Below are 24,592 nucleotides of genomic sequence, written 5' to 3' on the forward strand. Positions count from 1 at the left end.
TCATGTTTTTGTGGGTCATAAAGATGTTTTATCTGTTCCAGGCCAGCTTGGATGGACCTGGAATGTCTTGTCGGTCTCACTTACAGGTTTGGGCCCTCAGCTGAGCTGGCTAAGTGGCTTGGAAGGCTGGGATCTCTGTTCTTGGGATTTCTCATCTTCCAGGAGCCGAGACTGGTGTTGGCTTTCTTGATAATGGCGGTCTCGGGCTTCAGCAGCATGAGGAGGCAAGCACTCACCATGCAAGGGCTGTTCAGACCTCTGCTTACATCCCATTTGCTAATATGCCCTGTGCCAAACAAAGCAAGTCTCAGAGCCAACCCAGAATCAAGGGGTGGAAAAGTAGAAGGTGTAGAAAAGGAGGTGTGACAAGAGTCTCATTGCAAAGGGGCGTGGTTGTCAAGATGGGATTGGACCTGTTTTGCAGTGAGCTTGGGCAGAAAGCTTGGGAAAGGTTGTGGCCGCCATAATTTCCCTCTTAGACTTCCTCCCTCTCAACCCTAAATTCAGGACTCAATTGAAGTTGTAAACTAATGGCTTTCACTGAGGAATTGCCCTCCCCTCTCTTTTCTTTAAGATTCGACATTTTGGAATTAATCTTGGCTCTAACTTCCATATCACATGGCCGCTGCCTTCTTTTTTTTCCCCTCAGCATGTCTTATCACTTTGCTTAAATTGAGTTAATTGCTTCTTTAAAAATGAAACGTCCGTTTTTTTAAAAAAAATTTATCTTGTTTTTATATTCCCTTTGGACACTATCAAGTACTTTATCTGCCATTGTTTTGAGTATTTGTGAAATATCGGTGTTATTTATGAAACAAGTTGTATTTATATAAATTGTGGTTTTTGTTTCATTTTTTTCCTTGTCTTCTTCCTTTTTTTTTTTCTTTTTAACAAAGACAGTTCTGCTATAAAAAACAGCCCCTTGCTGATCTCTACTTTTCTCTAGACATATTCTTTGAGCTCCATACATTGTTTATCATTATCCTTTGTTTGTAGCCAGATTTGAGGCCATGCTGTAATTCTCACAAACAAATCAATTTGAATTAATTTGCCAAGGAGAGTTAACGAGGCATTGTATGAATTCAAGATATACTACAACTGCTGCATTCCCTGAGGTCATCTCTTCACTGGGAAAATTTTGATTCTTGTACCACATTGCAGTAGTGCATCTCTGACCTTTGAATCTTGCACCAAATGATGCATGGCTGCCAACTTGTTCATTTTTTGAAAAGCCTTGGAAATGCCATGTAATCAAACAAATAGGAGTAGAGACAATTCCTTAATTAATACCTTTGCTAGGGGAGGGTTATCTTTAAAATCTCCACTCTCGGATACTTGCCTCAGCTAGGAGTCCTGTTTCTAAAGATGCTGTAAGTGGGAAGTTCGAGAACCATTAAAAGAGGGAAAATACATTTCTTAGATAATCTTTGAAGTCTGTTCAACCTTAAAATTGTAGACTCCTTCTCTCAAAATACAAACTGTGAGTTCCAAAGAACTCTAGTCCCAGAAACCCAGAAACTGCTTTTTAATTATAAAACATAAAAAAACAAACAAACAAACAAAAAAAACCAAAAAAAAATTTGCTTAAGCAGGACCTCCGTGGTTTTGTGGACTTTTGGGAAAATTGTCCCAAACTTTTTGTTGTATGAAAGGATTTATCTCTTAAACTTGAGACTGATAACATAAAAATTCTCAAGTGTTTTTAACAGAAAAATTGTGATGTATTTAACCATATTTAACAAAGAATCTGATAATGGCTAAGGACTAATACGGGCTCATCCAAACATGTTTTACGGAACTAGGCTAATTCTCTTCGGATGACATTAACAAATTGGCAGATGAGAGGCATGTTTTAGACACAGTGTATCTTCATTTCCCTGAACTAGTATAAAGAGAGCTATGGCAGCATCTTAAGGAGATCTGCCTCTGGTTGAGCTGAAACACTCAGATGAAGCTTTCTAGCTTTCCTGTATCTATTGCTGTGTAACAAATTACCCTCCAAATTCAGTGGCTTAAGACAACAAATACTTACTGTCTCACAGTTTCTGTAGGTCAAGATTTGGTAGCAGCTTAGTTGAGTGGATCTGGCTCAAGGTATCGGATGAGATGACAACAAGATAGCAGCTGGACTGCAGTCATCTCAAGACTTACCTAGGCCTGGAGGGTCTGGTGGCCTCAGGTCCTTGACATGTAATTCTTGAAGGACTTAAGTGTCCTTAAGATATAACACTAGCTTCTCTGGAGTGGGTACTGAGAGGGAGAGGAAAAAGGAGGGACAGAAATCACAGAGCTTTTTTTCATCTAGTCTCTCAAGCCATACACTGTCACTTCCAAGGTTCCCTATTGTTTAGAAATGAGTCACTAAGTTCAGCCCACACATAAGGTTGGAGAATCAAACTCCATCTCTTACAGAAAGGAATTTCAAAGAATTTATAGACATTATAAAGCCTCCACATAATCCTATTCTGTACATTTTTCAGGGTCTTGAATAAAGGCACAAAGATATGCTTATCAAATTTGCAGATGACATAAAGCTAAGAAATGTGTCTCCTCAAAAGACAAAAGACCTAGAATTAAGCATTTTCTTATCAGGTTGGAATGCTGTTATGAAACAAAAAAAGAATACATTTAATAGTGTTTAATTAAAGTTCGGCTTTGAAGTTCACCAAGTGTGTTGCATGAATGCAAGATGACCCAAACTTTGGGTAAGGAATTCAGTTAGAAACTGTTGGCTTTTTGTTGGAAATAAGCCTAATATGCGACAGTAACATGATGTGGTTGTTTAGGCAACTGTTGCAAACTCATATATTAACCAGGTCAAGCGTGGGTGGTACATGATACACTGATTGTGGTCTTTAGATCCCTGGGAATAATGTAATCATTTGTAGACATGAGGTCTAAGGTTGGTCTAGAAGACCTATAACTTATAAATACCAGGAGTCCATAAGATCAAAACAGAAGGATCACTACAACATCAGGCTATTATGACATCAGACGTATTGATTTTTGGTGTGACTTTCCCATTCATGAGAATGAAAATGTTTTTCTTTGTTCTCCATTGAAATTATCCCTCTAAACTTCCTACCTATAATTTGAGCTGTATAGAAACATCACACATACATGATCTTTTTGTACCAAATATTCTAACATTCTGCCCTTAAAAACAGAGTTTGATTTCCTCTGCATGAGAGGAATAAAAGGGGATAAGGAGTGGAGACAGGAACATTGCTAGAAAGAAATGAAAGAAACCAACAACATTAAAGAGACACAGGCTGACACAGAGGTTGGACATACCGGAATGCGTGGATCACAGGGAAGGGTGACCCTAAAATAACACTGTGGCTTTTGCAACAAGGAGGAAATAAGTGATAAGAAGAAAGGCCCCTGGGGGAGTCTGGAAGGGATCATATGTCAAATGGTTGAAGACCGGACATTAAGGCTTTATGTTGAACGGAAATTTGAAAAAAGTTTTGACACTAAAAATTGTGTAGTGAAGTAATTCTTGTAAGTTTACCTTCACTTGGGTTTAACCCTTTTGAATCAGACACTGTTACCACAATAGCAACAATAGTAATAAGTGATCTATTGAGCACTTCAGTCGTGCTACATACTGTACTAAGCACTTCATATACATTTAGTTCTCAAGACCACCCTATGTTGTAGTTATTATTATAATCCTCATTTTATATATGGAGAAATTAAAGCTTAAAGACACACTGAGACATAGATATTTTAAACATGCTTACCAGAAAAGCACTAGACAAAATTCAGCTATTGAAATGGACTAGTCTAGCTTTAGTGCACATTTTGAAATAATTATGGAAGCAAATCGAATTTTATAGTCAATTTATATTTTAATTTATAGCATGTCATTTGTGAAAGTGGCTCTTAAATAGAGAATAGATGCTACGTAGACCTATTGTACTGAAGCAGATTCTGTTAGAAATTGCTTGAAAATATCCCATTAAATTATGGAAACAAACAAAGGTATTACAGCTTCTTGGACCCTGTTTTATTAATATTCCTGGGATTGAAAGTATCCTTGATGGATGAGGAGCATGAAGAGAAATTCCAGGAGCAATGAGCTTTGGGAAGAGGGTTGAGAATGGCCTCAAGGTGCAGGAGAAGGTTGGGGAATCATGATATATGTCCTAATTGTTGCCTTAGGGCAAATGGTCCTGAGTATAATTGCATTTCAACAGAAATGGGACTTTCAGTTAGATCTGGGACATGAAAGAGAACCTCAATGTTAGCATATCTGCACAAAAAGTCACCTAACCCAGGAACAAAGGTCAAGGATTAGAGACATGGTCCCTTGGATGTCTGGATATAAAACACCAAGGGTATAATCATATAACATGGTTCTCATTTTTCCAACACATGTTAGGGAAAGATCTTGAGAATTAAAGTAAATCACAAACCCTCCCCATGCCATCCTCTTCTAACTACTCATAAACTAAGTCCTTGCCTGGATTATTGCATTTAATTTGTATAAAACTTTGTAACAACAATATTATTATCTTCATTTTTTTTTTAGACTAGTGAAGAAACTCAGAGACTCTTCTAGATTTAGTCAGTTGTTCAAGGTCACAGAAATGGTAAATGTCTAAGATAGGATTTAATCTAGAGTCTGACTCCACAGCCAATGCTCTTTTCTTTCTTTCTTTTTTTTTTTTAAAGATTTTATTTATTTATTTATTTGACAGAGAGAGAGAGAAAGATCACAAGTAAGCAGAGAGGCAGGCAGAGAGAGAGAAGGGAGAAGCAGGCTCCCTGCTGAGCAGAGAGCCCGATGTGGGGCTCGATCCCAGGACCCTGAGATCATGACCTGAGCCGAAGGCAGAGGCTTAACCTACTGAGCCACCCAGGCACCCCACCAATGCTCTTTCCACTCATGTCTGAGTCATCTTTGCTTCCACTGCTTAACCCCCATAGCCTAGAAACGGTGGATCAATACGATGACTTTGATATAGGAAGGAAGTGATATGCCATTCCACATATGTTTTCCATTTCTGAACATATGTAAGCATATAAGACAGTGTGGGCCAACACACTGGCCAAGTCAGGGTATGCCTGGGCGACCCATGCTACTGTCTAGGAGCAGATATCTAATCACTTGGGAAAGGTGGTTCTCTTGGCTTACAGAACCACCTAAGTAAGTCTGAAGAAGCCTGCTTACTTAATAATGCCCTTGTGCTCTGGGTCTATTAATTCACTTCCCCCAGCTGATCAGTTTCCTGCTCTAAGAGATTAATTTCTTTACCTTGGCACATGAAAGGATCATAACGTAGAGACAGTTCTTTTTCCTTCAACCTCAAACGTATATTTGAGGATTGATGAGATGATGCTTTTAATTGCATTTTGAACTCTTTGGTTGAAAGGCACTTTATAAATAACAGATACTTGCTTTTTTTGTGGAGGTCCATCCATCACTTCCAAGTGGACAAGCATTCTAGATGCCCTTTGGGTAGCACAACAGCCTCCTTTTTGACTCTGGGAGAGTTCATCTGGGTCAACATCAGGAACAAGACCGGAGCTGAGCTTAGAGAGTTTCACTAGTTCCTTTTCTTTAGAGTCTTATATTTGCTTTGAAACTTACAAAGTGTTCTGTGGGGAGAGAGGCATTGTAAGAACCTCTGAAATGCCCTCCTGCTTGAGCCTGCTCACATCGATTTTCTCTTGCCTCTGGCTCTAATACATAGTATTCATTCTTTGACTGTTCATTAGACCCGTGGTCTCATTTTTTAGTGTCAACAAAGCAATAAAGAAAATGTTTTTTTTTTTCTTTTATTCTAGGACTCAAAACAAAATGTAAAATATACCTCTGGCATTAATTTTGCTCAGATGAATGTTGTTACAGTATTCCTATTAGCATGTCCATGTGCTTGACAACATTTCAGATGGTATTTATAGGCTACCTGTAAAAAAGCATTTTCTGCCAGCCTGGTGCAAATTGCCAGAATCTTTAAGACACTCTTCCTCAACTTAGCAGCAGTATATCATCATTATCTGTGGCGGGACCAAGAAATCGCATCTGTCAATGCCTGAATTGCTCTTTTACTTTCAGTGGTTTTAGAAACCCACTTTGTTTTGGAAATGGGGTTAGCTAAGTATATTTTAGAAGACTCAGAAATATAAAAAGCAACAGCTAGGAGATTTAGGGGATATTTAAGATGTTTCATTTTCTATGGCTCGTTGATCTTTAGAAGATAATCTTTGTGGGACCAGATGGAATATGGTCATGTTTTGAATGGAGGCCTGATAAAGTTCTGGGGTCATGGGAGTACACCCTGGAATCTTTGTGCTTCCCTTAGATCATTAGGAAAGAACTGACCCACGTTAATAATAGTTTTTAAAACATGAATGTTTTTCATATCCCAGGTTTTGTATATATTCTACCTCCTATTTTTTCTATACAGGTCCTACAGTGGATTGGGAAATGGGGAAACTGAGGCCAGGTCGCTTGCATAAGATCACACAGCTGCTAAATGCTAATGTTAGAACTCAAAGCCAAATTTGTCTCCAAAGCCCATGGTCTTAACTCCTGTGCTGTATTGATTATGGCTTAAGGAAAATAAGTATGGTAGCTAAGGAATAGGATCTGTGCTTGGGCCAATAGATAATGATAATGAAGGTCTCATAAAAGTCATTTTCTGTGCTATACAAAAGTTCTTTCTATCTGTCCATCTTTCAATTTAAAAAATATTCATTCCTTTGGATGAATTTCAACTTTACTCCTTTGGGACCCCAAAGAGAGACTGATGAATTGGGAGACTGTTGGAGAGTCAACTTGCTTTCTTTGTTTCCCTTACTCTGTTTTCCTTTTTTTTTTATTCTAAGTGGATTTGCTCAAATGTAGAAAACATGAGATATTTCTGAATAGAGGTCGGAGCTCTGTGTGAACTAGTTGGGCCTTAATAATTTCACCTCAGAGTATTCTACTCTTCACAATATTTTAATTTAACAGTGCAAGTTAGATGTGTCTCCAGGAGTCGAAATACTTGGTAATAGAACCACTGATACAAATACAAATGAATGTGGGAGGCTGGTGGCATGAAAAAACTCAATTTCTGATTTTAAAAAATGCACACACACACACACACTTTTAAACAGAATAAGATAACTTGTTTGGTTTTTTGGGTTTTTTGTTTGTTTGTTTGTTTTTCCCCAAAATTCAGTCTATGTAGGTGAGTGTCGGATCCATATAAGTTATTTAGGAAACATCTATTTGAAGATCTCATGGTGCAATTTATAGATTTCTCAGTATGTTTGAGAAGTGCAGTCATTACATTTTGGTCTCATTAGTCACGTACATATGCACTCTTTCTAGTGACATTATGACATTACTATTCATAAGGCCATTCTCTCTTGAGGATATCATCACTTTCTGTTGAAGAATTGATTTCACTCTTTGTTCAAGTTCTCATACTGGTTGCTATATGAAATGTACAACTGGATGTCATTAAGGATTTAATACGAATGTATATGAATTTGACAAGGTTTGCTCAGATTTCAGGGTAGTCCCTGTGTATGAATTCTTATGTTTAGAAGGTTGTTTTCTCTTCAGTCAGTCTAACAAAATGGGGCTTGGGGCAAATGAACTCATTCTCATGCACATGTTTCTAAAACAGTTCTTACTAATGTTTGAGATAAATTAAAATAAAAACCAACAAGAACATGAAAAGAGACTAAGAACAATGTTAATGTGGCAATTTAAACCAATGTGGTTTTCCAAAGGACCTTCCATCTTTCACAACTTTTAACAGTATGCAAGATCACTATCTTTAGTGCCAGACACTGTGAATCTGGTGTGAAAGACTTAAAATTTTTTTCTAAATGTCTCTAAAGCTGAGATGGAGAAGAAGGACTCTCTCTCTCTTTCCCTTTCCAATGGGTCTAAGGTTGAATCATGGCTATGCTGTCCTCCCAACATATCACTTACTGCTTATCCAACATACTTTCCTCTCTTTCTAGCCTGTACCATGCCTCAAAATGATTTTCTGTGGAGCTTTCGGTTTGGAAGAGAGTGTATGGGGAAGGGATGCTTAGGAGGACAGAGAGCCCCTAAGTATCCCAAGGAAGTAAATCATTGCATCTTCCTATTTAGTCAATTTAGTGCATCTAGAGCTCCGAGAGTTGGGCATTTTGGATACTTCTGGTTTTACCTGCTTGTTTCTAAGTTTATTTAGTTTTATGTCTGCTACTGACTTCACTAATCCATTCCACAGTGAGTGAAGTGAAGGTTATCAAAATGTTTAATATTGCAGCCAACAACAGTTACAGAAAACCCAAAGTAATAGAATATATTTAAGGTGAATCTGGCACAACCCATTTGCCATTTTTCAGCATAATACTTTGTTGTAACTAAAACTTCAGAGGGGTCAAAGCTTATGAAGATGGATGATATCCCTTGTGTTATCTGTCTTCTTTTGGGTAGGATTAAGAGTACAGGATATAGGTTCTTTTCAGAAAAGTGCATGCTCCTTTTCTATGAAGACATGTGAGAATTTACCCAACTTTATTTTGAATTAATGAAGTTCTGAATCCCCAGATCTACCCAGGAGGATCATTATAATAATCTCTAATTGGCAACTATATTAACAGATAAAATTAACTTCTTTCACCATGAGCTTCTTGAAACACCAAGAGATTGCCTTTGTTTTTTTCTCCTTACCTATACCTCCTCCTCCCCTTTTTTTCCTATGAGAAGTAATATACTCCATTTATTGTCATTTATCCTTTGATATGTTAATATATTTTATCCCAGCCACATAAGATCCCATGATTAGGCTGGAAACAGATCCATCATTGTCTCTTTCATGAGCTTTGTTTTTGTTGTTGCTGTTTTTATTTTTAGGTTTTTTTTTTTTTAATTCCTTCAGAATAAGAATGAGTCAGATTCTTAAAATCATTTGTTCATAGCAGAAATGAATGGGGAATCTTGGAAACATCTCCCAGCATGGACACCCGTTTCCCATGTTGCACCTCATGGAAAGCAGGTACCAGTTTAGCCACATGTGGAATCTTCTTTGTCAGGAATAACTCCTGTAGGAAGGTGGCCCTAAGATGGAAATGTCATGGTCACCTTTGACTCATGTGGCTCTTCACATTCTTTCTGGCTTTAACACTACTTTGTAAATGATTTCCAAGACACCTGTTTTGATATTTTGGTTTCTTTCTTTTTTTTTTTAATTTGTTTTTTATATCTTTTCAGCATAATAGTATTCATTGTTTTTGCACCACACCCAGTGCTCCATGCAATACGTGCCCTCCTTAATACCCACCACCAGGCTCACCCAACCTCCCACCCCCGCCCCCACCCCTTCAAAACCCTCAGGTTGTTTTTCAGAGTCCATAGTCTCTCATGGTTCACCTCCCCTTCCAATTTCCCTCAACTCCCTTCTCCTCTCCATCTCCCCATGTCCTCCATATTATTTCTTCTGCTCCACAAATGAGGATTATGCCTCCATCAGAAAGGATGAATACCCAACTTTTGTAGCAACATGGTTTCATTTTTAATGCTGGCAATTTGAAATGGGATTCCCTAAGTTCCAATATATGGCTATGAGTGAAAAGTCATGAATTAGAATTTGCTAGTTTTTGCTTGATCGCTGTGAGGTTGGTTGATGACAGAGAACAGTTCCCAAAGCATAGCTTCATTATTTTGTGATTTGAAGCATATTCATTAGGGGTACATCTCCACAATAACACCTCCAAATCTATCCTAATTAGACAAACCATCCAGGGGTGGTAACAACAGTTACAAAAGGAATAAGGGGGCATAGTAGCAGTTAAAAGCATTATGTTTGAGGCTTGAAACTAATTAGGTATTTCATGCTTGGAGGGCGTTATCCCAAACAGGCTTTATGAATAGATACTTGTTCAGAAAGGACTTCTCATAAAAAGGTTAGAGAGAGAGACTAGATAAACATATAAAGCTTGCATCTATTAGTAGTAATAAAAAGTAGGGGCTTAAAAGTTTGCTACTATTCTATCCCTATATTTATAGCTGCTTTGATTTACAAATATTTACTTTGGGTTTTCTTTTTTTTTAAGTGTAGAAGAAGTCTGGGCAGAGGAATAGAAACGAACCATCCAAAAAACCCCATCTATTTAACATAGCTGGTAGGATGCCAGAGTCTCCTTTATGGAGTAAGAAGTCTCCCTTGGCCATTCAAGGCTTAAGTTGTCTTTTTCCCTCCACCAGAAGGTAGAGCAGTTAAAAACACTTGAGAGAAGAATAAGGAAGTAGATAACCCCATGCTTCTGATATGGTACATTACCATGAGAGAAGATCATGTGTGACTAAAGCCCCGCCGGGGGCCCCTATCATAGATGAAGCTGGTCTGGCAGGTAAATTACTCGCAGACCAAGAAAATCCTTGTGCCTCCATTGACCCAGTTAAGGCGTGGTTGGAGTCAGAAGTGGTTGGAGAAGAGTGAAGGTAAACCCGTTTTTATAAATGGCCAAAGCTCTTACTGATTCCCATCCCATGCCACATTTCCAAAACGTGGTGGAACACAGCATAGCTAGGACTCACCTGACCTCAGACCTGTCAACCAAGGGCAGAGTGACTTCAACTCCACCTCTACTAAAGATAAATTGACATCTATCTCTAAAAACTTCATAAACCAAAAACCTAGGATGTTTTTTAATGACATATTGACTTTTCAGATTGTTTTTTAAGCTGTTTTTTAAACTTTAAAGGCAACACTGATAATGAACGCTTCCAAATGGTAAAACAGAAAATCCCCTTCAAATATAACCGGCCCGTAGAGGAGTGGCTGCAGGAAAAAGGTAACCGTCGTGAAAACTTTCATTTTAAAATCATTTGATTCTAAACCCTCATTTTTAAAGCCTGCAAATAAATGTTCCTTAAATGATAATCGCCTGCTGCATAAATGACTGTTTTAATTTTCATTATAATTTGTGTCAGCTTCCACCTGCCATATGTTGATAAATCATGCTATAATACATTGCCATTAAAATACAGTTAAAGGGACTAACATCTAGCTTGCTATCAGCATGACAACCACAAACAAAAAATTCCAGGAACCTCTAAAAAAGAAATGTATTATGGCAATTTAACCACTGCATGACATTATTTGTTAATTTGTTTTAAATGACCTCTTATACCAAAGCTTTCTAAAGAAATTTCAAAAGTACTCTTTAAACTTCCATCTTGAGGCTGTTTTGGCTTTACCTCTCTAGCGTGGATAACAAAAAGAATCATCAGATCAACTCTTGTAACTTAAACTGCTTAAGACAAATGTTATAAGGGGAGCAGTGTTTTCCAACATTTGCTTTTAAATGAAGAAAGAATGAGAAAGATAAATTTTGCCTTTAGATTCAAACTTCAGAGGCAAAAGTGTTTCATAAGAGGTTAATTGTGTCCTAGTTGCTGGCTGAAACTAAAAAAAAAAAAAAAAAAAAAAGCAAAGCTATTTTACATTTGGTTGTGTAATACCCTTATGTGTTTGATATTTATGCAACAAAAGTGCAAGTGGCTAAGACAATGAGTTGGAAAAGAAAGGCTCATGAAAGGCAAAACAGCAGTTCTGATTTGCTGAAGAAAACAACCACTTTGTTAATAAAAGAGGGCAGCGGTTATACCCGATGTTAGAATTTTCTGTGTGGCTTCAGTTCGCTAGGGTGTAAACTATTATCTTTCAATGGAGAAAATTCTGTTTCTGGAAGCTCTTTATTCCCTTCTTTCCTGAGCCAGTACAAGCTACTCTTGTCTCAAGACATTCAGCGAGTTCCTAAAATTCGTAGAGATTTGACTGAGTTATACATAAAAACTAATTGAATATATTAATATGCAACTTAAGCAAACTTAATTACGGTTTTAAGTTGGGTGACAACATTTAGACCCTTCAACACGGAAAATCCTCACTGAGTCTTAACTGTTTGCCCTGTTTTTAACGTATGTGGTCTAATTAAAAATAAATTAAGAATAACTCTAAAAAGCAAATAATTTTGTTCAGTAATCACCAGCACATAAAGTCCCTTTAACACTAAAGACTATGATTGCCTCACTTTTTAAAAAGGAGAAGAAAACTAGATGCATGTCTGACTCTCATGTGTCTGAGAGAATTTTTTTTCTTTCGATTTTATGTTAATAATATTTTCTTTTACTCCATCGCCTTTTTGAAGTCTAAGTTTAAGAGCATGCCAGGCGTTTTCATTTGTATCAACCATTATAAAGTTATGAGTAGGCTTTTAGTTTTCCTTCTGATAGCACTATTATCAGTTGGCTTTCATATAGAAGGATGCTTTCAAGTAGACAACAAATCAAGGGGGAGGGGTGGGTCTGGGGGGGTATAGAGGGCGGCTTGCTAGTTTCTTAACGAGATACGTATGTATTTATGTATGCATATAATATTGAAAATGGTTATTTCCAAACTTGGAGGTTCTCTCTTCTGAACTACTGTAACTGAAGTTACTTTAAAAAAAAAAAAATACTTTGGTGAGTAACATCTATTCATTCTATTGCTTTACCCCTTCCTCTGTCTAGCAAACCTTCCCCTCAAAAGGAGTAGAAAATAGATACCAAAAGACCTTGTAAAGAAAACAAGTTAAAAAAGGGTAAAGATGGAAGGATGAATAGGCAGACATATCAGGAAGCACTTGGAATGCCTCCTTGGAGTTATTTTTGTCATTGGAGAAGAGATCTGGGTCACTGCATTCCTGAGTCTGTTTTCTGGCTCTGTCTACTATTGACTGATACTTTCTGACCTTAGACAATCCACTTAGCCTCTTTATATCTCAGATTTCCCATCGGAGGAGAGGAGAAATAATACTGCCTATTCCCCAAGGGTGTTCTGAGGTTTAATTAATTAGTCTTTGTGCAACACTGACTAGAGACGTGCAGAGATTTAATTTAAGCAATATGTGAACCTGATATCCAAATGAAGTAAAAGTAATGACTTCCAAGAAGGTGGGCACCCAAAACAAAACAGAAAGTAGCCTGCTATGGACCCTCTCCTAGTATAACCAAATTGAGCATTATGGATGATAGAACGATTCTTAGATTGAGATGTTGATATAGATATCATAGTTGCTTATTATAAAAAAAGATTGATCATAATGCATGACAATAATGAGATCTGACATTGATTTTGAGAAATCTTGGGCAAATGATAAAACTTACTCCAGTCTGTCCCTTATTATAACCCTTCAGAGGGAAAGGGTAGTGATGACCAGTTCTCAGTTATTCATTTACTCCTGCTTCTCTGATAGAGCTAAATTGATCAGAGGAAGAGCTGGCAGAGACTGAGAAAGTTTCTCAGTTTCCCACTAGAAACAGAAAAAAAAAATAGAAATAGAGTTTCCCACTATTACTTTAGTGGCTGCCAGTTTTACTCTTAAGCTACCTAATCCAAGGTACAGAAGGCTAGGAAAGATTCCTGAAATAGAAGAAAAATAGATCTAGCCACAAATAGACCTTGAAACAGAGAAGCAAACAAATATCCAGACACTTCCTATAGCATCATGGAAAATTGAAGCATAGACAACTTCCTTCCCTGTTTCAACCCACCAGTTTCTTGTTCTCAAGAAATCATTAGATCTCTCTTGGAATGCAGCAATAACCAGACGTGGAGCAGTGGCTTTGTCCTGCAGCCCAGGAAACATGTCTTGCCCTTCTCCATGCTTGGATTAGTCTTGAGCAAGCAAAGACCATTTTATGCAGTGCCCTGTGGCACCTGGAATGAAGGAGATCCACCATTTCTAGCCAGTGTAATTCAACTAAGCATTTCAATTCTCCCTGATCCACTTTTTTATTTGTAATAACTGGCAGAATAATATCACTAGGAAAATAAGGTGAAGACCATTACAGATGTGAAGTACTTTCAGAAATATGAGAAATATAAAATTCTTGCCTATAACTAGCTATCCCTATTCACTGATCATCAGTGCTAGAGCATATACCAAAAAGGAGATGAATAAATATTATGGTTGGCCGACAGTTATGTGAACGGAAGGGATAGCTCGGCATTGGGGCTATGAGGTATAAGCTGCTGGACTGAGTCCTAGAGATACCCTTCTAGGCAGCTCCTTCTTTATTAAGTGGCCCGCCGAAGTCTGTGCAAGGTTGAGGGTGTATTATTCTCTCCTTCTATCATGACATTTCTTTTGCAGTAAACTTAGTCCCCCTAGAAAAAAAACTGTTGTCAAAGAAATAGCAGTAAATAGCGTTGAGCTCCAGGCCATTATCCAGTGTTATTGTGCATTGAACATTTTGCTGCATCTTATGTGAGAAATGAGAGGCCAACGGACTGGTGATGATACATGTTTACAGGGCAGTGAAGGAATTGGTGAGAAAATAATGGAAATCTATTAGATCTATTTTGATTGTTCCCTTAGGAGCTGGACAATTCTGTTATCAAATCCAACAGATTCCATTTCCATGCTCCAAATATTTTTATAGAGTGCAGATCATTTTCATTATAACAAAACTCTCTTTGGCCGGTTCTCCATACTACTGTGTTTGAAGCTTCCAAAAAGGTATTATTCATACATAATTCTTGACTAATATGCCCTTAAGACTTAACCCATAAGCAGAACTGACTCTTGTATAAAGAGTTCCTTCTGAGCAGATACATTTCCCCTTCTCTGACTCTTCCATTTCACCTATTAATGTACATTCACAAGGCATTCCACTTTATACACTGGAAACTCAAGGATAGCTAATCATTGTAGAGATTTAAAGACCTGTAATGGTGGTAGAGGTTAAGAGCCCAAACATCACTGTTTGCCTTTATTCATATTGGAGATTGTGGGGGCAAAAACCCTTAGCCTTTTAAAAATAGACTACCTTTTTATAAGCAGGCAGGAATAAGAAAACATGCCAGCCATTTATTGCTAAAATAATTCAAGTGATTAAATTAAAAATGAGCGGAATATTGTTTGATTACTGACTTAAGTGAAGAAAAATTCAAAAAGGATATATTTAATTCCATTAATAAGATTCTCCCTCATCTCCATATGGAAAACCAGAAGGAAATAATCTGAAGAAATAATAGCATAGAATGTCTTAGCCTTAGAAAGCTGTTCGGGTTTTTCTGGGAAAGATCTAGCACTTAAGAGAAGCTTTTTTAAGTAGGGGTAGTTGGGAGGAAGATAAATTGAGTTGCACTATTCTAAACTCTGTTCTGTCATGATTTCATTCTGATAGTTTTCTATTCACAGACACACAAATGGTTCCCCAAATGGGGACTCCAAATAAGTTAACTACTGATAGTTTTCAACACATTAACATGTCTATTGTTTTAAGGAATTTTCTGTGTTGCTTTTTCATGAAAACCCATCACCCTTTTTTAAATTCACTGATTTGGAATGACATTTTTGTTTTTTCTTTCTGCCGCCCCAGAAAAATTATCAGTGCTTGTTTATTTCCCATGTTTTAGGGAGAGATATAGTTGTATGGCCATCATCCCATCCCTCCCCCACACTAAAAAAGGTAGGAAATTATCTGTCATGATGTTTATTAAACAAGTATAGATAGAATTTATGTATTACGAACATTTCTAGGAAAGGAAGTATTTGGTGGGTAAACTTCATTTCTACACAGATGTGATGAATCCAAGTCTTTTAATTGGAATTTCATTTAATTTCAGTAATCAGGCCTATTTTTAAAATTTAATATTCTGAGTTACCTTACCAAGTATTTGTTTGCCATATAAAATTCTATTTAATTGCCATTATGTGCCTTTGTAGGTTGAAAATCAGTACAGTGGGTATTTAGGCTTTATTGAGGTCATTACCTGATTTAGGGGTTCCTTCTGTCATCCACAACTGCATATCCAAGAAGACTGAAGTACTGCAGATCATTGAACCATGATTTCTCTTTCCTCACAATAATGAAATAGAGACTCAATTATTCAGCTTATCTAGGATATTCAGCTAGACAGTGGAAGAGATAAAACATAGTGGAATGTTACTTGCTAATGTCTATTGAATTTTTGTTATCCAGTTTTCTCCCCTTCATTTGCTCAAGGAAGCCTGTTTTGATGCCTGGTCCATTCAGACCAGGTAAGGCAAAGAAAGGTAACATATGGGAATAATAATGTTTCCTCCACCCAACCCACTAGGCCGGCAGTTAACCATCTTCAACACCCAGGCGCAAATAGCCATCGGTGGAAAAGACAAAGGACGTCTCTTCCAAGGCCAGCTCTCTGGGCTCTATTATGATGGTTTGAAAGTACTGAACATGGCAGCTGAGAACAACCCCAATATTAAAATCAATGGAAGCGTCCGGCTGGTGGGAGAAGTCCCGTCAATCTTGGGAACAACACAGACAACCTCCATGCCACCAGAAATGTCTACCACTGTCATGGAAACCACCACTACAATGGCTACTACCACAACCCGCAAAAATCGCTCTACAGCAAGCATTCAGGTAAGCCTTTCACCAATTCCTAATTGATTCTGCTTTTTTGTCTTTGAGACATTACTATAAGGTCAGTGTTGCTATGTTGCTCAAGAGTCTGAATTACTATGTTTGTAGGAAGGATGCCTACAGATGCTCATAGCAATAAGATCTTAGAGTAGAGAAAGACAAATTCACCGCTCAAGAAGTTATAAAAGTTTTGCGTGCACTCATGGGTTATTATTCCTATCATATTTATGGCTGAAACAGTAAAGCTGTTATTCAAAATGAGCAATGGCTAACACTTTCAGTATGAAATACTCCTCCTTTTCATTTCATTACTTTTTTTTTTCAATAGTAAAAAGGGAAAAGGGGCAAAGGAAAATTTGTTATCATAGGAGAGACTATATTGTAGTTCAGTTCTATTCACAACCTCTCAGTGACTTTGCTGAAATATGAATTGTTCCGTTTTGAGGCCAATGGGCAGCATTAAAAAAGGCGCAATTGAAGCTAGAGGTTCAACTAATGCTTATAAAATGCAGTCTTTGTTTTATTATTGTTGATCAATCACTTGCTATTTTTTGTCTATTTCATTTCTTTTATATTTGACTGAGGTCCTATATTGCATTAGAAATTACAAAGGTCTGAGTTTAGCTATGTAGGAAGCCCTTAGTTTTGTGGTAATGGTTTGGTTTTTTTCACTTAAAAGTAATTATACCCAAGCTAAGACTTAATGCTTTGCTGACTCCCTTGGCATTTCATAAATCTGGTTAGTAGGGGATGGGAGGTTAATCGAGTTATTAGCCTTAAATGCTGTGGCATAAAATAAGACATTCCAATTGCTTGTGGGGAAATTACCCCGAGCCTAGTTAGTGTTTATAGAAGATTCTGTAGATCAGTACTTGTCCCTTCTGTTTCTTAGTTTTAAGACATTATCCAGGGGCTCAGTTGAGTCTTTGACATCACCCTCCCATTGATTTCAGTGGGCATTGTAAACGTAAAGTCAATAATCAATTAAGACCCCTATGTGTTCTCATTCTTCTGCATTAAGTTTATGGGAGCTAAGTAGAGGTAAAAATGTTGTCTTCCTTTTCCCTTTTCTTTGAGCAGAAGTTACCCTGACAGCTCCTTACGTGATTCCATGGGAACAATTTGAGGCACTGATGATGTTATCAGGCCAATTTTATGTGTTTTAGAAAGGCTACTAAGAACCAGGTTAGCATAACAGTCATATAGTTGTATGCGCTGTTACGTGTATACCTACGTACATGCTCAAAAAAGAAATAGCTTCTTCTCTACTGATATTAAAGCAATAACTCCTGACACTTCACTCTACTCACTGAAAAGAAGATAAAAGGCAATATATATTTCTATTATGACTCTCTATAGCTCAAGAGCGGATCTGTTTATGGTTGGTGAAAGGATAGTTCTGTCTGCCCAGGTCCTGGCAGACTTGTTCTGTTTCTGTCGTAATATATTCCGCTAACTCTATGGGAAGCAGAGGAATAAATGGTTTTTTCTTCATAGGAGTGGCTGGTCCTGTAGTCTTTTTCGGGGCCAAATTTTTACTGACCTCAGGAGGATTTAATGTTACATAGGGATTCAGGGACTAAGTCATGACAATTATCAGTTTTTGGCTTTTCCTCCTGTAGCAAATATGCAAATAGACTTACCTAACACTGGATGAGTCTTTCTAAGAACTAGGAAAGCCAAAACTTCCACAGGAGAGCAGGGTACAAGGCACAAAAGTCTTGCAAGTGATTATGACTCCAGACATCGTAGAATCTGTTGTCATTTTGGAAGATGTGGACGGCTGGAGGATGCCCTCTCTAACAGCCTCCTGTTAGAGTTTCTTTCCCTGAGTCCAGTGTTAACTGGATTTCATCTACATATCTTTCGCGTTGCTTCTACCATGGCTATAAAGAGAAGTTATAAATGGTGCCATATTTGTTCTTAAGGATGTGTAAATGCAAACTCTTAAAGAAAAGACAACAGTCTAGCAAAATTGGGATGAAGTATCAAAAAGATCCATATTCTTTGTAAAGATTAGCTAAAGGAAATTACTTTATGCCAAAGATTTTGGACTTTTTTGTCCTTGCCAACTAGCCATAAGAACTTTACCCTGGCACATATTCTGATGAGCACTGGTATTATATAGAAGTGAAGAATCACTAAATTATACTCCTGAAACTAATATTACACTGCATGTTAACTAACTAGGGCCTAAATAAAAACTTAAAATTATAAATCAATCAATGAATGAATCAATCATCTTTGCCCTGGGCTCCATAAATCAAAAACTGAAAGTATGTATAAATAGATAGATAGATAGATAGAATTTTGCCCTGAGCTCCATAAAATCTCAGCAGCCTGTCTTGTGTCCATCCCTTTTCTGATCTCAAGTACAGATTGTATCAAGCCTGTATTAGGACTGGGGACCCAAGATTTAGGAAAATTCTCAGGCTCTGATGACTGGGTGAGGAAGTCAGTCTCAGAAGTTCTCATGTGTCCTCTGTAATCCAGCTACCATTCTCTGGTGAAGTGGACTCATAAAAATTTTGAAAAAAGAAGTGGGGAAGGCTGGATTTCACATTTACCCAGCCAATCATGTGTGAAATCTGACAGCATTTTCCAGGTGACACTCTTTGCTTTGAAAGGTGATTCCTTTGCTTTGACAGGCTTGATAGACCAGGTTGTCCTAAAATTAGACTCTTCCAGGAGAAATAAAATAGGCATAAAAACCTTGGTGTAAAACCATCTGGTTATACAACAATCCACTGGTTTCTTCTTGAAGCACAAGCTAAGGAAACATTTGGTAGTTCGTTTCTGATTGACTTTGGTTTGTGTTGATTTCGGATCAAAGGAAAACTGCAAAGTGTTTTCAGTGCTCCTCTGACCTGTGTGTGACCATAAACTAATAGTTTTTGAGTTGACATGTCTCTCCAATGCTCCAGCCTCCTGGAAGTAATCACTACTTTGATCTTTCTGATACTCCAGTTTGTTACAGTACTTCTTGTGGATCACATGGACTGTGTTAAATTACTGACAGCCATGGTACCCAAGCGTCAGGTGTTTACCCTATATTAAGAAGAGTGTGTCCAAGGGCACCTGGGTGGCTCAGTCATTTAAGCATCTGACTCTTGGTTTTAGCTCATGTCATAATCTCAGGGTCCTGCAATGGAGCCCTGTGTCATGCTCCCCTCTTAGTGGGGAGTCTGCTTCCCTTTTCTTCTCTCCCTGTGCCCCTCCCCCTCCCTGATCATGCACTCTCTCTCTGAAATAAATAATTCTTAAAAAAAAAAAAAAAAGAAGAAGAAGAAGAGTGTGTCTAGGTCCTCCCCTGAATATTAAAAAAAAAAAAAAAAAGTTGAGAAAACAGGTGACTACATTGAGAAAGCAGGTGGGTGAGTGGTAGTATTCAAGTAAAGGTAGGTGCTCAATAAATATTTATTGAATAGATTAGAAAAAAAAATAGGCTTTATAACATACCTTATCATCATCTAACAACCAGAAGTGGCATGGCTTACAGATGGTTTTCCCTCCAGAATGAGGGACACTTTGGACAATTTTAATTTTTCTTCAGTGCTAAGACTAGAGCAGTGATTAAATGCATATACTTGGAGTTGGGCTGCTTGGCGTTAAAACCTAGATCTTCTTCATACTAGCTGAGAGACTCTGAGGAAGTCACATATGTTCCAGCTAACTATTGTTATGAAAAAAAATTTCCCCATTACTTAGTGGCTTAAAATTACAACTGTGTCATTGGATCTCACAATTCTGTGGCTCAGAAATTTGGGCAGGGCTCAGCAAGGCAATTCTTCTGCCCCACAGGGATTTGACTGAGGTCACTCAGTGGCTGCTCTGGTCCAGAAAGTCTGGCTTCATTCACATACCTTGTGTCTTGGTGAGTTAACTAGAAACACTGGATTCAGCTGGATCCATGTACCTGTCTCTGTAGCTCCTAATTCATGGAGGTTCAGAACTCCTAGAGAAAGTTTTTCCAGGTTTTGAAGTTTTAGAGAAAGGAAACACAAACCTCACTTCTTCATGGGAGGATAGCAAGAATTTGTAACTAACCTAAGTCTACCAATTTGTAAAATTGGAGGGAAGGGTACTACTAGGGTACTGCTTATATCATGGGATTGCTATAAGGTTAACTGAGTTAATACATGTAAAATGCTTAAAACAGGTGCATCTTGAGGAGTAGGATTAAATATGTTTTAACCTTATTATTTTATTCTATCCCCAACATTTGGTATGTGAATAAATATCCTCTCAAGCAAGGATCTACCTGAGAAAATGGGGTGCTTCTACTGACAGTAGTATCTGTAGTACAGAGCAGGGGCTGGAAGGTTTTGGGGGGATAGAGATTTGAAGGAGGGTCAGGATTGAATTTGGAAGCTGGAATCAGTTATGGCAAATGAAAGTTTCTAAGTTCTCAGGAATGGATTTCGCTGATAGCTCACTTCCCATCTTTAATTTTTTCTTCCATTTTTAAACCAATATGGAGTTCTGTGGGCCTCAGAGAATATGTCCTGTTATGAAATTTATCTATCCACATGCTTTTAAGTTTGGAAAGAAAAAGAATTCAGGATCCTTGCATCATGGAGCTTGACATGAGCAATCAATAAGAGGTAGTGACCTACAAATGGTGTTGGGGGGCGGGGAATGAGGGAGTTGTATGGGATGGTTTTGGCTTGGTCTCATGAATGAGGTGGGAATGGATCTGGGCCTTAGAGACTGAGTATAATTGGATACATGGGGAAGAGAAAGAAATCTCAGGTTGGCTAAATGTCAGAAGTGATATTGTCAAAGTCAGGGATGGTAATTTCCGAGAGAGATGGCCAAGTCCAACTAGAACAAAGAATACACAGGGAGATCTGTGAGAAGCAATAGAGCCAGATTCTGAAAGGCTTGGCCCCAGACTCTCCCAGTTGGGAGAAGACTCAGAGAGGAGAACTGCATTGGATGTCCTGTTCGTCTTACTCCCAGGGATTGCCCAGCAATTAAGCAGGCGCTTATATTACAACTGACCTCGGTGGGTGTCGGGATTACTATTGTGATGGAAAAGCTCAATTTAGTCAGTCGATGTTCAAATTCCTTGATCCCCATTCAGGAGAGAAAGCAAAAGTGGAAAGTAAATGTCTTTGGTGACTTGCAGTCACCAAGACCAAAATGTTCCTGTGAGGTAGGAAAAGGCCAAGAGGAACAGAGTTCCTAAAATAATGTGTATTCTCTTCCCTTAAGCCTCCAGACTGAGTGATTATCAGTAAAGAAAGAACTCAGTGTGTTCTGAGCAAATCGCCATTTGAAATCCTTTATATGCTATTAGCAGGATACTGATCGTGACCCACTTTCTGTGCTGGACATTGGTGAAGTCACCTTGACATTGGCTAGAGCTGCTGTTACCAGAAAATCACAATGCTCAGCTAGATTGGAATTATCCTGATAAACAGAGAAATGAAAGACTTGAGAGTTTCGTGAGAGTTCATTCTTACCTCAGACTCATAAATTTGGCAGTTGAAGGTGAATGACTTCCAAAAATTCCAGAAACAAGCCACTTTTTCAGGCTTTGTAACTATACCTATCTGGAAATTCCTCCTTCTGGTCTTCTTTCAGTTTTAGACTGGGGCTAGTGAAAAACACTTCAGACTTGAGATTGATTATTGCAAAACAAAGAAAAACACTTGTGATTAAACACGTGATCCATCATACAGCATAATCCACATAGAGTTTTGGTGTGTGGGAGGGAAGAGAGTGGCCTCTCGCTCAGAATTCCTGGGCTGGACTCCGGATTTTTCCAGTTACTTAGCTGTGTATCTCTGGGGAGGTCAATTAGCTTCTCTAAGCCTTGGTTTCTTTCTTTGCAAAATGAATTACTTTTCCATGATTATGAGTAATAAATACAACTGTGCATAAAAAAAAACCTGGGCCATGACCTACCCTTAAGTTTTCACTGAATCCCAGACACTAGGAAACCATTTCAAACCAAGAGGCTCTCCTAGAACTCACAGATCCTCAAAAAGCTTTGACTTCCTATGTGACTGGATAAATATGAACCTTAAAAATAAAACTAGCCATTATTTTACTAGCAAACAAGGGTTAATTTGGAGGTAACAGAATTCCAGTTTGGGAGTGAGCTACAACAAAACCATAGGCAAAGTCTAGAGAACAAAGGAGAGGACATCTCTTTTATAGAGGAAGGGATGGAGTTGGGAAGGGTGTTATAAACAGTAGGTGTGTTGAAGTAAACTGGGAGTTCAAAGTGTGGTGGCTTTTCATTGGCTGAGTTGTGGCAGTCTCTCCTTGACTGGGCTGTTTGTTGCCAGGGGGAGGAGAAAGCCTTTCTTCCTCCTGCTGGAAAAGTAAAGTAGTAGTTATTGTCGTAGAGACTGACAAGGTCCCTTTCTTCCTCTTGGCTCTGCAGTTGACAAAGAGTAACAGGGCATTGCTTCCTATTTCCATTTTAAACAAAGTCTCCCTCTTTAATTTTCCCAAATACACAAAGAACCATTTTATCTACACCCGCACAACCCTGTGATCACCCAGGATTTCCTGTGAGGGTCCCAGACTGAACCAGAGGCCTGAACTCATCAATTAGAAGAGATTTCTGTGAGAACTTTCTCATTTTCTGAAGTGGGATTTGGCTTTCCTGAATGGTTATTACATATAAAGCGTTCTACTAGAGTAAACTGTATGAAATTGCCATTTTTATAGATTGAAATGGTCAAATAGCAGGAATGTCATATTGTTTCAACGAAACTCATGGCCCACACATTTACAGCACTTTGTTATCGGTGGCTTTGTGGGACTGGCTAGAGTACCACACTTTCTCAAGGTTCTTTGAATAATCAAACTGTCTTGGATTGGTATATAAGACAAATCTATCTACCTCATCCCAAAAACCATGCTTTAACAGGAGGTCGATCATGTTGTATCAAGAATGATTGTACTTAAGGAATTAACCTCTCTGGGCCCCCTCCACATTTTCCTTGCTGCCACCAGCTTGACAGAAGTGAGACAAGGAGTCCACACAGTTTCTAAGCCCTCACTTTTACCACTAGACAACAGAGCCTCTAGGGGAAGTTTATTTTTAGGATCAGGGCTCAACTAATATTGATTAACAGCCTTACATAATGTGCGGCTCCAGGGCTGGCTCCTTTCCTGCCAAGCCTCATAACTGGGGAAGGCACTGAAGATTTGTCAGTCTAATTAGACTTTAGCTGCCAGCCAAGAAATATCTTCTGTCTCCTCCTTACTCTCATACAGGTACTTTTTTTTTCCCCCTTCTCAGAGAATAATTTTGTCGGGGGGGGGGGGATTGGACTCTAATTTTCTCATTAGCTAGTAAAACTCCAGTGACATTTTCTCTCAGGAATTACATTATTTTCATGGGAATAAAAAAGAGAGAGAGGGAGAGCTTGGTGAGTTTACCTACCTCCTAAAGAACTCTATGTTGGTAGTACAAATAGGCCAGGGAAGAGAATATACTGTCATTTGTGTTGGTCACCTCTTTAATACTTTTAGTGGATGGGATCAGAACTTCCCAAAGCTGAGATTAGTCCCTTAAAGGTTTCTGAGAAGGTCCTCATCTGCAAATGAAGATTAAGTCTGCAACTTGCTACAAATTGTAAAGATGCCCCTCTAATTAGATTAGATTATAATATTTATAGGATGAGGGTCCACCAGAACTACTGATAAAGTGCTGGCACTTATTTTGAGCCACTGAACAGCTGGGGGAAAAGTAGGGTTCAGCTCTTGACTACTCACTGTGGAGGTCCCCAATGTTTCTAGTGCTCCAGGTGGTTTTACCAATCACCCGACCTACTACTTGGCCAAGTCTGAAGCCAAAATCCTTACTCTGTGATGTGTGGATCTCCTCATTGATCTTCAAGGAAGATCTAGAAGAACTGTGTAGCTGGAGGAGTGTGACAGAAAATATGGTCTTCTCCCTGATAAAGGTCTTCTTCTAGATAAAGAAGAGGCGAGAAAGTGTTGTACAGTTGCAGAATTGGATCCTGTCTGTATTTAAAATGTTACTTTCCTCATCCTGGAAATTTTTTTTGCATTGATATTGACTCTAAAATATTGCAATAAAATATTATGTATGTTGAATAAATGATTTAGGGGGGCAACTCCCTTAAATGTTACACCTTAGATGAGTGCCTGATTAGTGCCAGCCCTGCTTCAGCATACCAAGCCTATCTGTGTCTTTTCACC

General features: G+C 38.3%; 1 protein-coding gene across 29 annotated transcripts in view; it reads left to right on the forward strand.

Annotated features, from left to right (window-relative positions):
- Nucleotides 1-24,592, forward strand: part of NRXN3 (neurexin 3) — a 1,586,092-nt gene that overhangs the window by 1,415,638 nt on the left and 145,862 nt on the right. For 21 of the 29 annotated variants that reach the window (XM_044230674.1, XM_044230680.1, XM_044230666.1 and 18 more), the window contains 2 exons: nucleotides 10,708-10,797; nucleotides 16,095-16,402. In XM_044230674.1, the coding sequence (XP_044086609.1) occupies nucleotides 10,708-10,797; nucleotides 16,095-16,402 (398 nt within the window). The remainder of the gene's footprint in view (nucleotides 1-10,707; nucleotides 10,798-16,094; nucleotides 16,403-24,592) is intronic. The other 8 variants (XM_044230672.1, XM_044230684.1, XM_044230673.1 and 5 more) reach the window with 1 other exon arrangement.

Source organism: Neovison vison, chromosome 13, assembly GCF_020171115.1.
Source record: "Neovison vison isolate M4711 chromosome 13, ASM_NN_V1, whole genome shotgun sequence".
NCBI classification, from domain to species: Eukaryota; Metazoa; Chordata; class Mammalia; order Carnivora; family Mustelidae; genus Neogale; species Neogale vison.